The sequence below is a fragment of the Elgaria multicarinata genome, chromosome 4 (assembly GCF_023053635.1).
Source record: "Elgaria multicarinata webbii isolate HBS135686 ecotype San Diego chromosome 4, rElgMul1.1.pri, whole genome shotgun sequence".
NCBI classification, from domain to species: domain Eukaryota; kingdom Metazoa; phylum Chordata; class Lepidosauria; order Squamata; family Anguidae; genus Elgaria; species Elgaria multicarinata.
The window spans coordinates 142,764,897-142,781,954 of record NC_086174.1 but is presented as its reverse complement, the minus strand read 5'-3'; the positions used below and the strand labels follow the sequence as shown (position 1 = coordinate 142,781,954).

Below are 17,058 nucleotides of genomic sequence, written 5' to 3'. Positions count from 1 at the left end.
ATACAGTTGATCGTTTGATCATGGGGGAGCCCCTGGCTTATAAGGGAAAAAAGTGCTTTTGCTTCAGCTGATCCAGAACTTTGCCAGCTATCCCATATGTTTATATTCAGATCTGTCCCGTGGAATTTGGACTTGATTTGCTGTCATTTTGAGATGGATATGGTAAACACCGAGGGTTATCACAATAATCAGTCCCAAGATCAAGCCCAGAACCAGAGGGAGGGTCTCTTCTAACTGTTCTGTTTGGTCCACCCGACATTTATGTCCTGCAATAGATAAAAGAGAGGGGCGGGGAAGAGGGAGAGAGAATTATTTTGCATATCGGTGAATAGAAATCATTTCTTTGAAAGAAAAGAGCGTGTGTTTTTCCTCTAAAGAACGCAGGGCAGTATAGACGCTCCCCACTGCATATTATCCCTACAACGAGCCTGTGAGTTAAGCCACCCTGAATATGAGAAAGTGACTGGCCCAGGTTTACCCAGTGAGCACCTTCAGGGTTTGAACCTCAGCCTTCCCAGGTCATGTCCAACACTCAATACCCAATGTCAAAGGTGCAGAAGCTCTTTCAACTTTGAGGACTGAATTTTATTCCATAGAAGCTTTTGGGGGTTGCATTCCAGTGTGGGTGGGGCTTCAGGAAAAAAAGGGTGTGGCCAAATACAAAAAAAATACCAGCATCTTAGTTACTGGCAGTAACAAAGTTTTGGGGGAAGCATGTCAACCTTTTAGAATGGGGGGGGATTCACAAAAGCTGGGAGACCAACCACCAACCAAGGGAAAGAGTGGAGCAGGGGTAATGGTTACAGTCGTGTGGGAACCCCCGGAGGGGGCAGGTTGGGCCAGATTTGCTCTAAGGTTCTGCACCTCGGCCCTATGCCTGGCATGGTAAGGAGGAAGATTTTAATATAGTGTGGTAGCCCCGGATACTTGAGATCTACAGAGGCTGGACACAGATATCAAAACTAGGCAACCTGAATCGATGTTAAATCTGTGCATCATTTCTAGTGCCCTGAAGAAAACGTCTCCCACCTTTTGTTTTTCCTCCCAAGCATTCTCATACAATTTGATAGAGAAGCAATTGCTTTTGAAAAGGAATTCAAAGGAGAAGAACATTACAGAGAAATTCTCATGGGTTGGGTTCAGCGTTCTTGAGCTTGCCTTATTTGTGAAGTATGTGTGTGGGTTGTCCTGTCTTTTATTATACACTCATCTCTCTGGCAGCCTGTACCCTCCTTCGCTTCCCACAAGTCAACTGAAACCTAGGAGGAGGCAATTTCCCCCACCGGGCTTTTTCAGATCAGGAAGCACAGGCAGCCTGGGAGGCCGAAGAGCAATGGAGGGATAGGCAGGAAAAAGGCACACAGCACCCTCAATCACTAGGTGGTGTTTTTAAACAGGGTGACCATATGGAAAGGAGGACAGGGCTCCTGTATCTTTAATGGTTGTCTTGAAAAGGGAATTTCAGCAGTTGCCATTTGTATCCATGCAACACCTGGTGAAATTCCCTCTTCATCACAACAGTTAAAGCTGCAGGAGCCCTGCCCTCTTTTCTAACTGGTCACTCTAGTGTAGCTCAGGAGCCCTGCCCTCTTTTCTAACTGGTCACTCTAGTGTAGCTCAGGAGCCCTGCCCTCTTTTCTATCTGGTCACTCTAGTGTAGCTCAGGAGCCCTGCCCCCTTTTCTAGCTGGTCGCTCTAGTATAGCTCAGGAGCCCTGTCCCCTTTTCTATCTGGTCACTCTAGTATAGCTCAGGAGCCCTGCCCTCTTTTCTATCTGGTCACTCTAGTGTAGCTCAGGAGCTCTGCCCCCTTTACTATCTGGTCACTCTAGTATAGCTCAGGAGCCCTGCCCCCTTTTCTATCTGGTCACTCTAGTATAGCTCAGGAGCCCTGCCCCCTTTACTATCTGGTCACTCTAGTATAGCTCAGGAGCCCTGCCCCCTTTTCTATCTGGTCACTCTAGTATAGCTCAGGAGCCCTGCCCCCTTTTCTATCTGGTCACTCTAGTATAGCTCAGGAGCCCTGCCCCCTTTTCTAACTGGTCACTCTAGCATAGCTCCTGTTGTGATGAAGAGGGAATTTCACCAGATGCTGCATGCCTACAAATGACGCTTTCTGAAATCCCTTTTTCCGTACAAGTGTTAAAGGTACTGGAGCCCTGTCCGCCTTTTCATATGGTCACCCTATTTTAAGGTAAGCTCAAAAATAAATTGTTAAACACCCTGAAAATGAGGCAGAACAATGGAAGCTTCTTTCATTGAACCTTTTGTTCATGACCTTTTGCCACATTGGGCAAGAGCTGTGCTTGCCGAATGCAATAAATAGCAGCCAATGATGAGCTGCATCCATGCAACACTATGAAACAACTTTAGGAAATCAGGAAGCAGTTGAAGGAACATGTGGGGTCAGGAGGGAAAGGGAAGGAGTGTCATTGGCTGTATTGACAGAAAGTCCCTCCCCTTTAGTATTCAGCCATAAGAATAATTAAAAGGGCATGCATATAGCAAATGCTGTGCTAGTTTCAGGTTACCGCTACCATTTTTTGTTCCTTCAACCCAGAAGCTCCGGGGACGTTCCTCAGTGCTATCAGAAACTATCACTGTACCTAGCAGAGCCCTATTTGAATATCTGCCAGCTCCTCCATTCCACCTTAACATTCCATCTTAAGACTGTAACAGTCTTAAGACTCCATGGCTTGAACATCAGCCATAATTTCCCCCTTTCCCTCCACCCTTGCTTTTATTTACCACCTAGCCTGATTCTGTTTTGTGACCTTGGGTTGGCCTCATAAAGATATTGCTCAAGTATGGATCTTAAAAAAACAAAAGCAAGACAAAACAGGGCCTGGCTGTTTGAGAAGCCAGCTTAAGGTGGTCAGGATACTAAAACTTCTGCCCTCAAGTCAAACTTCACCGTTGATTTGATTGCCCCAATGGAAAGCACTCTTCACTTGACCCTTCTCCTCAAAGCTGTGCTTGTGATAAAAGATTACCAGCACCCCTTTGCAGATGGTTTTGTGTCCCAGTACATAAGATGTCTTAGAAATAGCTGACACTGAAGCTGGACGTTTCAGATACCAAAGGGAATACTTTAATCTAGTCTTCCCCAACCAACGTTCTCTTTGTGTGTTACACTACAACTCCCATCTTCCCCAGCCCACCCAATGATGGGGTGGTGAGAAATGCAGTTCAACACACCTGGAGGACAGCAGGTTGGGGAAGACTGTGGATGTGATCACAGTACCAATATCATCTTAACATCCTTCAGATCTTTCTAGAATGCCCCTGCAATTCAATCCAGTATAAAATCTTAGAAGGATTGCTCTATACCCAACTATAGATGATGATGATGGATTTGCTCAGGAGACAATGAGAGCATGGGTATACAAAGCAACCTAGTGGTTCAATGATCTGGGTTTACACAAAAGGAAGATTGTAATACTTGCAATACTTTCATGTGAATCTACGGTGCTGGTGTATTTGGAATACTGTATACGGTTCTACTTGCCCCATCTCAAAGAGGATATTGCAAAGTTGGAAAGGGTGCCAAAAAGAGTTACCAAAAATGATCAGAGGTCATTGACTAAGGTGACTAAGGGGGTGATGATAGAGGTTCAACCAATCATTAATTGTGTGCAAAACATAAAGGGAAGGTCATGTTTTCTCCCTCTCTAGTCTTAACGCTAGAACTTGGGGTCACCTTATGAAAATTGCAGTAGATTCAGAACATACAAGAGAATGTACTTCTCCACACCACATATAAATTGCAGAATTCACTGCCAAGGAAGATGAAGTGATGGCCACCAGATTAGATGACTGTAAAAGAAGGTTGGACTATCTCATGGATAGGTCTATAAACGACTATTAACAATGACTGAATCATAGATTTGGAAGGGATTCTTGGGGTTAATTAATACAACCCTGAGCTCAAAGCAGGATTTGCTGTGCAGGATGCAATTTATGGCACAATCCTGTGAATGTTTAGACAGGAAAAAAAAGTCTTACATGGATGACTAGGGAAAGCTGGGAAGTGTAGGATGGTTTTTGTTCTGTCTTAAAATGCATAAAACTGTGCCCTAAAGCATCCCTGTAATTGCTGTCTAGCAACTGGCCATCTAGCTAGTAAATGGCTGACTGTCCTCTGCTTAAATACTTCCAGTGAAGGAGAGCCCACTCCTCTGGCAACATTTGGAAGTTCCTCCTTATATTTAGTTGAAGTCTGCATTCCTGATATTTCTTTCAATTGGTTCTCCAGTCCAACAGTTAACAAGTCTTCTCCATCTTCTGGTTGACAGCCCTTCAGATATTTGAAGTCCACAATCACACTTCTCTTGATATTCTCTTTTCCGGGCTAAACATACCCAGCTCTTTCAACTGTTTCTCATAGAACTTGGTGTCCAGACCCTTCATCATCCTGTTCACCCTTCTCAGGACAAGCTCCAGATTGTCAGTGTCTTCATAGATAAATGAAATCTCCATATTCAGAGTACCTCTGAATAGCTTTCCTGGGGGGGGGGGGAGGTCAAAATGAGGGAGGGTTATTGCCTTCATGGCCTGCATCTAGGATTCCCAGAACCATCTGGTTGGCCACAAGATGCTTCACTACCTGGACCCTTGGTCTAATCCAACAGGGCTATTCCTCTGTTTTATTGTTACCTTTGCATACAGGACTGTCACACTCATATGCACTGCCAACCATTATCGAACCCATATTTGATAATACACACACTGACACACATAATATGTGTGTATTGGTGGCAATACTATTTGATTCACTCAGAACAGTTGAAGAAGGCAGAAGCTGAAACGTTTTGATTTTTGCATTGCTCATTGTGGTATAGAAGTGATTCACTACATCCTCCTGAGTTCCAGAAGTGTTGTTTGATGCTTCAAAATCAGGAATGTACACATACATATACTTATCCACAAAGCCAAAACATTTCATAAAGCTGAAATCCAGTATGTTTTGCCAGAAGTCATGTGTGCCAGAGGAATATATAGAATATCCATTGCATAAGGAAGAAAATAAGCTACAAAAAAACGGAAAATGTTTTCTACTCAAGAAACTTAGAAGATAACTCGAGAAGGTGATCCAAAGAGCTCTATAAAAAGCATTTTGGCATTGTCCCTTTTCAGTTCAGATTTGCAACATTTGGCCAGAAGAGTGAATAATTATGACTATTGAGCTACAGCACCCTCAGCACCTGCCACAAGACAAACACTTGGAAAGGGAAATTCCTGGTGGCTATTTTAAAACACTTGTGGGGAGTCTACACCGGCCGTTTATTGCAGGACTGTATCACAGTCATCACTAATGGGCCACATGACATTCAACTGATCCCACAGTGATCTCAGCTCCACCTCTCAGTTTTCCCAGAATATCTCTGACTGCTTTTGTCACGGTTTTTCCGGCTCTCTCGCATCCATTCTGAATAACATTTGCAGTGTGCTCCTGCCCTTTGTGAGGCAATTGCTGTTTGCCATGAGTTCCGGGCTCAGCAAACAGCCAATCAGCTGTGAGGGGCATGTGTATGGGTATTGAAGGTGTGTGGGAGTGGAGCTGTCCACCATTTTCACCCCATGTTTTGGATGGGTATTGGCATGTTTAACCACCCAGTGTGCATGTTTGTTTTTTAATACAAACATATATCTGCGCAGGAGTGCATATTCAACAGAGTTTGTATCCCCATATGGGTTGCTGCACATCTACGCTTGTGCGCCTCCCCCGTGAGTCATTAAAAATAATAAACCTGTGCCCCGTACCCATCTCCCTAGCCCTGCCCACTTCTATCAATGTATAAGCGCAAGCGCCATAAGGGAGCACACATGCTCCTGCAACAGCACTGCTGAAATTGCGGTAAACATCAGACACGTGTGCCCTGTGAAATCCATTTGTGGAAGCGGGGAACATTCAGAAGCAGCCCTCTTCCATTGCGAAAGGGCTGCAGGTGTAGATTAAGCCTTGGTGTTGCATCCAGTGTGGCTTCCACAACAGAAATCAGTCAGGGCACCCAACTTTTGCCAGTCGCCTCTAACTACTGCAGACCTTTGTCCCATGACCTGTTCTGTCGTGAAGAGTGCCACAACCCTCAGGAGCAGCTTTGGGGGTGTGGATGTTTAAACATGTAAGGGGAATTGGCAAAGATCCGTTTCCTCAACTTGCACAAGTGGAAGTGCTTCCTTGCTAAGGCAAAGTCACCACTGGATGCAACCGTTGATTCAGATCATAATGTAAACTACAGGAGAGTGTAACTGACAAATCCCAGATGTGACTAGAAATGCATTGTCCTTCCCCAGTGTAGTGTTCTCCAGATATTATGGACCACAGTCTCCACCACTCCTGACCATTGGCCCTCCTTTTTGGGGCTGATGGGAGCTGTAGTCCAAGAAATTTGGCAAGCACCATGTTGGAGATGCCTGGTATATTAACATGGAAGGTAATGCTTTAATTTTGAGGGTTGTCAGCAATTCCCAACTCCCTAAGTTTACTTTCAGTGTTTTTAAATATCTAGGGACAGCATCAGAAACATTTCAGGTGATCAACGCTGTTGTTCAGACCCACGTCTAAGGAGAAAGTTCACTTCTATCTCCAGTCCTCCCCCACTCACATACAAACAAAATCCACACCTTTGCTTTCTAGCAACCTCACTCAGGATATAACTCCACAATGCACTGACCATTGAGATTCTATTGGAAATATCCCAGAATAAATTACTCCCTGGGAAGCATCATCCAATGCAATTAACAAGGGAAACATGGTTTATTTTTGTCTTCAACATCTTCCCAGGCTAAGGCCCCTGGTTCAATCCAGTGGAGGATGGCGGCTCAGATTTCAGTGGGGCTGTGAATCCATCCTTGGTTTCTGTCATAGGCAAACTGAACTCTAAAGGCACTATCTAAGATGATGAATCTCTTTTTGGGATATGATTCAGCACTTTGGATAGCTTCTTTAGAGTTCTTACTAGTTGGTACTGAAACCTAGAATGGACATAAAGCCCCACCGACTTCAGAGCTACCAGCCTCCACTGATTCATTCCTGAGCATTAGGTAGGGCTAGAAAAAGAACATGCCTGAAACCCTGCAGAGGCCTTGCCAGTCAGTGTAACTAATATTGGGCTAATGGGCCGGTGTTCTGGCTCAGTCTAAAGCAGGTACCCACCTTCGTATCCATGGATTCTGAGAACTATCTATCACTGCTGCCATTTCAGTAGCTGCTCACCTTGCATTGCAAGTCACCTTCAACAGCATTCCATTCAATATCGATTTGTAAAGTTCCTCTGCTCTTCCTTAACATACTAGCAGGAATCCCCTCCCAACACACACACACACACACACACACACCTGGACCTGATCAAGGAAAGCAGCTGAGCAAAGATTCTCCAAAGTTAGAGCAGTTTCACGGAGTACATAAAAACAAGAGGTTTAAAATCTGTTGCAAGGATGTGTGCGTTTACCTAGGGTGACCATATGAAAAGGACGACAGGGCTCCTGTATCTTTAACAGTTGCATAGAAAAGGGAATTTCAGCAGGTGTCATTTGTATATATGGAGAACCTGGGGAAATTCCCTCTTCATCACAACAGTTAAAGCTGCAGGAGCTATACTAGAGTGACCAAATTTAAAAGAGGGCAGGACGCCTGCAGCTTTAACTGTTGTGATGAAGAGGAAATTTCACCAGGTTCTTCGTATATACAAATGACACCTGCTGAAAATCCCTTTTTAATACAACTGTTAAAGATACAGGAGCCCTGTCCTCCTTTTCATATGGTCACCCTAGTTTACCCACATGGCAAAATGCCATGCTTATGTTGGTATTCACCCATTTTAAGACCATGCAACCCTGTGCTTTAAAGTGGAAAGCTGTACTGCATTCCTTCTCCATCCCAGTTTTCCACTGAAATCACTTATTTTCCTGGTCAAGAGCTGCTACCTTCTCCTTCTAGATGGGATTCAAAACAGTTCCCATAACCTCAAAGGCCCTTACCTTCACTGAAGACATAATCAGACCTGATGTCAAAGGGCTGAAGGCGGATCTCGGATAGCAAGAGAACGACAGCTTTCTGGTGGTCACTGGAGGCCAAGCTGATCGTCTGCTGAGCTTGACATTCATAAGATTTCCCAGCTGGGGTGACTAAAGCTGAAAGATGGCGGGTGGTGACGGTGTGTTTCCCAGCTGTCAAGAGGATAGATATGTCAATGTCTGAATACCCCCTCCTAATGCTTGGGACGTACAATATTTTCTAATGTTTGTGCTGGCAATCATTCTGTTGCTTTACTGTGCAATCCTATATGTGTCTACTCAGAAGTAAGCCCCATTGAGTTCATTAGGACTTAAGCCCAGGCAAGTGTGCCCATTTTATTTATTTATTTATTTATTTACTATATTTCTTTACTGCTCAACAGTTGAAGTTCTCTAGGCATTTCACAACAGTAAAATTCATAAAAGGCAACAACTTGACAAAAAACAATCCAAAACTTTCAAACTCTTAAGGTTTCAATCCTCTTAAGGTTTGACCCCCAGCATTCCCAGCTGAGAATTGCAGGGCTTTTTTTCTGCCTAAACATGCATAGGGTGGCATCCTAAGTCAAGATCCACCCACCATGTATTGTGGTTTGCTTATTTACCTCCTGCATAAGCTCGCTACTAGGTTCGCTATATGCTTACACTCTTTGCATAAGATTGTTTCTAAAACTTCAATATATCATCAAAGGTAAAAGAATACTTAAAAAAAACTACAGCAACAGTGTTAAGATCTAAACATCTAATTACAAATTTAAAACAATAAAAACTAGAGAATAATAGCAAATAATAACATCTGGAGGGAACTGGAGACTGCAACGTAGCACCAGGTGAACCTCTCTCCATACAGGAAGACATCCTTATGCACCCAACCTTAATGCACCAAGAATTTGCTAAAGGTATTAATGTGAGCACTGCGTAGATCACGGTGCTCACAATCATGCCACAGAGACTGATGCTGCTGCAGTCAGGCGAGGGGGAGAGCGAAGCTTGCCACACTGGTTCTGACACACTTCCGCACTCTATATGCCGCCAGTAGAGCTACATTCAGCATTTTTAATAGCGAGAATAAATAAAATATAAGGGGCTTGGTCCAGTCCGACTTTGGGCAGAGGGGTCCCATAAGACAAAGCAGAGCCCACCTAGCCACTCATGCTGATCTGTACGCCACCCTGAGATCTTAATGATATAGGGCAGGATACAAATGTTTTAAATAAAAATAAATAAAATAAATCTTGCTTTCTTTAACAAGCAGAGATGGAAGGGCAAGGCAAGGGCAAAAGCACGTCAAAGCCACTGTGTGGCCCAGTGAAGGGGGAGAGAAAACAGCCTTCTCTTATTTTCTCTGGCAGCCTTTTCCAATATGACATCTGCCTGCTCTGTTAGACTGTATATCCCATCATCTCCAGCCTGCTTGGCCAATGGTCAGGCATGGTGGGAGTTGTAGTGGCACCACCATCCCCTTGTGTAGTTCGGAATGTGGAAAATGTAACATCTTTTAAATACGTCTGTGCAGGCTTTCACTGGACTTTAACTTAGCTGGTTTTATATTGTCTTTTAAACTTTTGACATTTTAAATATATCTGACACATTGCACTGTATGGTTTTAATTGTGCACTGTCCAGACAGCCTTAGCTAATAGGCAGTATAAAAATGTAAATAACAACAACAACAACAATAATCCAAAATATTTGGAAGGTATCAGGTTGGAGAAAGCTGCTCTATGGCTTTTGTTTTGTGGGTGGGTCGTGGGACTATTATTATTATTAATATTTATTGCATTTATTTATTTATTGCATTTATATCATGGCTTTTTTTCCTCCAAGGAACTTAAGGCAGCATACATAATCCTCTTCCTCACCATTTTTATCCTCACAACAACAACCCTGTGAGGTAGGTTGGGCTGAGAGTCTGTGACTGGCCCAAAGTCACCCAGCGGGTTTCCATGGCCGAGTGGGGACTACAACATGGATCTCCCGACTCCCAGTCCAAAACTCTAGCCACTACACCAGACTGACTAGATAAATCCATACTGTTTGGCATGTCCCCTCTATACAGTGGTCAAAGAGGTATGTGTAGAAGTCAACCATGGCATCTTAGTCACTATCTTCAGTCCAATTTGGATTGCACACAAACTTTTCTTGTTGGTCCAACTGACCTAATGACCAGAAAGTTTTGCTGATTATTCTGAGTAAAAATGGCTACATCCATCACCACAAAAGCAACATTTTTATTATTGTTGTTGTTGTTATTGGTAACCATAAAATAATGATGATGATGATGATGATGATGATGATGATACCAATGGGATTACCACTGAACTATGCAACATACCATCCCTTGATTTATTTCTCCTGAGGATGATTACATTTATGTCCTCCATAGCTCAGCATTTTAGCCTCAGACTCACCCTGTATGGCAGCCTAGGCTGAGACAAAGGACTGTTCACATTTAATGACAACCTACTGGTTAAACTGAGGGGATGTCCTTAGATCTGAACTAAACCAGAGATTGTGACTTGCCCAAGGCTACCCCGTAAGCACTGCAGTTGAGGCAAGATTTGAACCTGTGATTCCCAAATGCAAATCCAACACTCTAGTCAATTACACTCTCACTACAAAGCTATCATCACAAATTATTATGGCAAAACTGCATGTAAATTATGAAATGTGGGTGAAAAGGATACAATAAATCTGTGTCAAACCAGATGTTTGGGACTTCAACTCCCATCTGCATTGCCAATGGTTGGGAATACTGTGAGTTATAATCCAAACATCTGGAAGGCACTAGATTGGGGAAGAGTCATCTATGTACATGGCACTTCACAGAAAACAGGCCTGAAATCTTAATAAGTAAGGCTGAAATTCTGAAAGAAAGAAAATGTAAGCATTGAGAACAATTATTTAAGCCTCCCCCAACCTTCTGCCCTCTAGATATGTTGGACTACAGCTTCCATCACCCTCAGCCAGCATGGTCGTTCATGTTGTGGAAGACCAGTTAAACCATGCTCTGATGTCATATTAAAATACTCTTTGTGGATTGAAGCCTAAGGCTGAAATCCTAGATCTATTTACTACGGAATAAGCCGCATTAAACTTACTTCTGAGTATCCATGTATAAGATTGCACAGTAAGTCTTTATTATATTTTTAAGTTGTGTGTCCAGCATGACTAATCTATGGTTGCATATGATGACAAATCCAATTGTATTATATGCACAGAAAACTGGTGCATTTCAAACCATTTGAAAATGAATCATGAATTTCTCTATACGTTTATTTTAATATGAAACTGACTTTCTCCACAATTTATACATTTATTAATTTTTATTTATTTATTTAAGCGTTTTTATGCCACCATTCAGCCAAAAAAGGCTCTCGTAGCAGCTTACAAAAGTATTTCTTGACAGTCCCTGCCCACAGGCTTACAATCTTACATAGAACAGAGATAGCTAAAACTCAGGCTTAAAAGATCCAAATGTCAGAAATTCCTTCCAGAAAATATTTAGAAGGTGTGGAATTTGTAAACAATTGACTTTTGCAGGCTTCACTGCAACAACAACAAAAATACTGACACTGTCTCCTGAAACATCCTGCACTGCAGATACACCCAGTAACATTACAGCTATCAAGAAAACACTTTAAAAAGAGGGGAGGGGAGGAATGCAAGGACATTAAATAGAATAATTTCCACTGTGTTTTTAAAAATGGAAACCACAGCAACAAAGTAAAAATAAATAGATAAATCGTGTTTTCAAAGCATTTGGATGTAGGCAAGGTTTTTTATTATTTTATTTTTAATTGTCTTGTAATCACTGCCATCTCAGTGAAGGGAAAATTGAGATCACTTGATTGCTTTCCCCCCTCCCCTTAGGCATTACAATGTCAGCTCCAAAATCCGAAGAAAGCAAATAAGAAAATGGAAGCAAGTTTTGATAGTCCCACTTCAATGGGCAAAACTGTCATCCAGATTTAGGAGCCCAAAGCTCTACATTCAAAAGTGTCTGGTATAATGCAGTACATGCACCCATAAATGCAAACCTGATTCTGTAAAATTCAAGAATAGTTTACGCTCCAACCATAAAGTAGGATTACAAAATTTAATTCATTTCAGCAGTAAACAACTCAGCAATTAAAGCTTTGCTTAAATAATCCTGCCCAATGGAGACCAAATTTAATTTGTGGATCTAAGAGGTAAAGGGACAGGTTTCAATTTTTTAAATGCTGTTTTAGTCCTGGTGAGTTGCTGTAATAGTGAACAGAAAAGAAAGGGAGAAGATGGCCTTTACTTCAGATGAGTGGAAGCTTTTGTTCATTTATTTGCAATTTTGCACATTTCCCAGAAATGTGGGTTGTTGTTAAATATTTCAATATTTAACTTATATTTTAAGTCTGATTGGTTTAGTCTAAAAAAACCCACCAGTGCTGCATGTGGGACTTGCAGCCTGTCAACTCAGAAGTAAGTCCTACTGAGTTCAGTTAGTGCTTACTCCTTAGGAAGCTCATGGGATTTCAGCCTTACTTGCTTGAAACATGCCTGGGACTGGCATTGTAGCCTCTTCATTTCTGTAGACTCAGAACTTGACTGATTTGACCAAAATTGGCTGATGTCTACATGCGCCCAAGCTGGTGGTTGGCAGCTTTGAGCTGACGAATCAGTCCTTTAAAAAGAAAAAAAGAAATGCCCCTGTGCGCCATTATTTAAGAGAGCAAAATACAGAATTGTGGCCACTTTTGAATGCAGCGAAGGAACAGGCCAGTCTAGCGCATTTGATCAGGAGGTGAGGGAAGCTGCAGTATGGCAGATGACGGGGGTGTTGGTGAAACGCTTGCCTAAATCCACTTAGACCAAGGTATGAGTTGAATAAACCTGCAAGACGATGAATCCTAAAAGGAAGGGGAGTTAGGTTGAAGTAGAGGCTGGTGGCTCGGATTTCGGTGGGGCTTTGAAACCATTATGGGTTTCAGGCAGAACCAACCAGAACTCTAAAGGAGCTATTGAAGGTGCTGAAACACACTCCCCAAATTGGTTCAGAACCTTGGAAAGCTCCTTTAGAATTCGGACTGAAACCCATCCCGCCCGCCCCCCTCCGGAAATCGGAGCCACCAACCTCCCCTGAGTTAGGGTGACGGAGATACCGTCGGGGACATGACAGCCTGCGTTTTATCCGCAGTGCGGGTGGAGGTTGGGGGAATCTGGTTCACGCAAGGGCTGGACATAACCGGGAAACTACAGAAGGCAGCAGAGTAGGACAAAAGCGTACAAACCCGGGGAGGAATCGGGATTTCCCCCTCAGCTCTCCCCGCAGCTGAATGTGAAGCACCAGGCGTACTTCGTTCGAACGCCCAAATCACGCCTGGATGTGATTGCTTTCAGTGCGCCCATTGAATCCTCGGCTTCGCAGCCTCTCTCCACTTCTCCCTCAGCCCTTTCCAGTCTAGATCCAGAATCCAAGGCCGCTTTCTTTCTAACCCGCCCCCGAGAACCCGTCCCTCGTTCCCCGCCCGCAGCTGCTCGACTAGGCCTCTTGGCTGGGCGCTTCACTTACGGTTGACGGCCTCTTTGAAGTAGGTGTGCTCCGAGCTGTCATAAACGAACTGGACTTTGTTCATTTTCCACCAAGCTTCTGGCCCTGCGCTTGTGTTGCGGCTCTCCTGCCAATTCGGGGCAGGGATGGGGGGGAAGGAAAGGGGGAAAGGCGGAAAGTGAGGCAAGAGAAGAACAATGATCGATGAAAGGTGAAGGGAAGCCTCCCCCCCCCTCCCTCGGGCCCGACGCCCCACTTTAGCCAGGCGAGAACTTGAGCTGCGCTTTGGGAACTCCGCGCTCACCTTTAAAGCGGGCTTATGACTTCTCAGGTTTGAAATTGACAAGGAGTGTAGGAAATTGACAAGGACAGAAAAAGAAGCGCTTTGTGAGCCTTCCTTCACCAAAAGGCGGTTGAAAGGTAAAGAAAATGCCATTCTGGTTTATTAGGACCGCGATCTCTCTCTCTCTCCTACTACCCATTTATTTTCTTCCTTGATACTTTATTTCCTGCGCAGTGACCCTGCGATCGTCTTCATTTACCTTGACGAAGTAAAGTCGGAGAGTGTAAGCTTTGTCTATCCATGAAATCTGGAGCTCGGATTCATTGCTGCCGCATTTGCCTCGCTCTTCTGCTGCCCGAGAAAGCGGGATATAGGCTTGTTCTGGGAGTGTCTGAATGCACACAAGACTCGATCAATATCAATCCCAAACACTTCGGATTTTATGGGAAATTGGATACTTTTACAAAGAATATCTGGAAAATGCAGTGGTGTCTCCCCGCCCCATCTTTTCTCTCTCCCCCCCCCCCCAGTGCTGCGTAGCATCAACCCACAACAGATAAAATGAACACACAGGTGTAGGATCACAAGCTCCCTCAGCACATCGTGATAGAAAGAAATGCCTGGATTTTACAGTATAGCTCAAGGGATAATTATTATTCTCTCCTCCCCCCAACTACGCACTCCAGGGGATCCGGATGAGTAATTATATATTGTCGGATAACTTTTTCACTCCCAGAAGAAAAACACAAAACAAAATCAACTCTGTGCACTTTACTTAAGCATTAAAATCAAAGAACATGTATTCCAAGGAACAGATAAAACGAGTGTGTGTGTGTGTGTGTGTGTCCCCGTGAAAACAATGGCTGGAGGTGGAAACCAGGGACGTTTTTGTCCCTGTGTAGAGTATATTCCCACTTCAGATTTAAGTATTTGCAAATTAGAAGTAGGGTGTTGCTTTTTAAAGTAAGTGTGTGTGTGTGTGTGTGTGTGTGTGAGTGAAGGGAGAGGGGGAGAGAGAAGTTGTATTACCTTGGCAACATGAAGAAACTAAGAGGGACCACGGTTGGAATCATATTCTAGATTATTCCTGTTTTCCCCTTCTCTCCCTCTCCACACACACACACACATACACCCAGCAATTTAAGTCGATGATCACTCACAAAATATTAAATCCGAACCTTTTCACCCCTTTAGAGAATGAAATACACCGAGTTAGTAGAATGGATTGGGGGGTGGGGGGAGAGAGAGCCAAAAATTCTTACATCCACAAAATTGGGGGCCGACACATCATAGGGGACGATTAACTTTGCCGCAAATTCCGCCATGAGACAAATTGTCCCATTCTCACGAACTACGAAAATCGCCTTTTCCGGGTTAGGAGAGAGCCCGGAGAGGTTTTCCACTTCTTGCTCTGCTGCGATGGTGGCGAGTGCATCTGTTGGAGGAGGAAACAAATAGAGAGAATCGGGATTGTGTATGTGGGGGTGGGGGTGGGGGTGACTTTCACGTTCGGTCGCATGGCTTGGGAGCAAAGCTGGAAAAGGACTTCTCTCCAGGGGGCATTTTCTGTCCGATCTGGGCGAAAGGGTTACCCGTTGAAACTACATGGGATTTTCTCAGTGAAATCCAGCCTGCTAATCGTTCCAGAAGAATCGGGCGGGGGGTATTTTTCTTCAACCCTCACCCCACCCCAGAAAACACCCCCTTTGCGGCTATTTTTCTCCCATTTCTCGGACGGGCCCACAAAACACAACTGATCTAACGCTAGATAAACTCGGTGAGACGCGCCAGACAGGGCGAAGAGGCGCACGAGGCATGTTCAGAGAAATCTGCCGCAGCTGGGGGTGAGTTTATACTCACAGACCAGTAGAAGCAGCCCCCGGAATCCCGGGCTGGGTGACCAGGTCCCGCGCCTTCTCGGCTCCATGCTTCCAAAACGGAGCCCGCGAGGAGGAAGCCCGTGGTGGAGCTGACGCTCTCCGAAGGGGCTGACCTGGCCAGCTCCGGCGGTTTGCGCTGCTGCGCGGATGCCCAGGCGCGCTCTGCTCGGTTTACGAAGCTCGAGTAATAGATAGCAGTGACGGGGAGGCGGGGTGTGATGTAGAAGGACGTCGGGAGCTGTCCAAGTTAATCTGGTGCTGAACTGCCTATTGAAAGGCTCCCTCTCCCGCTCCGGCGTCTCCGAGAAGGAGCTCTCCAAAGTACCCGTCTTGTTGCGCCTAACAACACCCAAGTTGAACTTAAGGAAGCGACTCCAAAGATCCCTCCACTTAGGACTGGAACCTCTGCGGAAGAGAGCGGCTGCTGTGTCGTTGTTTCCCCTTCCTCCTTCCTCCCCCCCCCCAACCGTTGCCATCCTTGGGTAGCTCAGGTGGTCTTGCTAAAATCCAACCACACTTCTTTCTGCAACGCATCCTTCCTGCAGCAGCCAAGAAGGCGAAGTTTATTATACATTTCCCCACCCCCCCTTCCATGATCCTATTTGGGAGCGGGGGTGGCTCATTCCCCACACAAAATAATTTAAATGTGGCTGATGCCTTGCTAGGATGGGAAATCACCCACAGACATCGATAGGTTCAAAGATATTCCCTTACACATTGTTGTGTTGGGGGGTATCAATGAAGCAGATTTATTGTAGCCATACCAAGTGGTTGCTTGCTGCATTTTTGAGGATCAGTGGATTTTTCGTAGCATAGAAGGCATCCCCAGATCATCCTTTAGCCGAATTTCTGAAGCTACTGGGTTTAAGAGCAACCTGGTTATAATATCTGGTAATGCAGGAAATGAATATTTGCAGGAAAAGGATAAAACATTAGCAAATGTGTGTTGGGGGGATGGACTGCTGAGAAAATAAAATCCATACTCAACTGAAACCAGAATAAAGTATCCCCCTCCAAATATTTCTCTCTCTCTTTCACACACACACACACACACACACACAGTTCATTCAGGGAAAGAATACAGCAGCCTCCCCCAAAGTGGTGCCCACCAGATGTTGTGGACTTCAACTCCCAACAGTCCCAGCCCACATGTCCAATTATGAGGGGTGATGGGAATTGTGTTTCAAAACATCTAGAGGGCACTATGTTGCAGAAGGCTGGAATACATCCTCACTGTTCAGTCTTCAAAGCAATTATATGGATAATAAATCAATAAGACAAATTCATTGGTAAGTGGGGTTTATTAATTTAACTTGAGACTGGAGTCGTTAAACATTGTTCCAACATTATA

General features: G+C 44.3%; 1 protein-coding gene across 1 annotated transcript; it reads right to left on the bottom strand.

Moving 5' to 3' along the window:
* LAMP5 (lysosomal associated membrane protein family member 5) lies at window positions 1-15,811 on the bottom strand. Its single transcript, XM_063125862.1, has 6 exons — window positions 15,688-15,811; window positions 15,090-15,262; window positions 14,087-14,218; window positions 13,566-13,671; window positions 7,983-8,171; window positions 1-266 (listed from the first exon to the last, which is right to left on the bottom strand). The coding sequence occupies exons 1-6, from the start codon at window positions 15,752-15,754 to the stop codon at window positions 88-90; spliced, it is 846 nt and encodes a 281-aa protein (XP_062981932.1). The 5' UTR covers window positions 15,755-15,811; the 3' UTR covers window positions 1-87.
* Window positions 15,812-17,058: the final 1,247 nt, after the last annotated feature.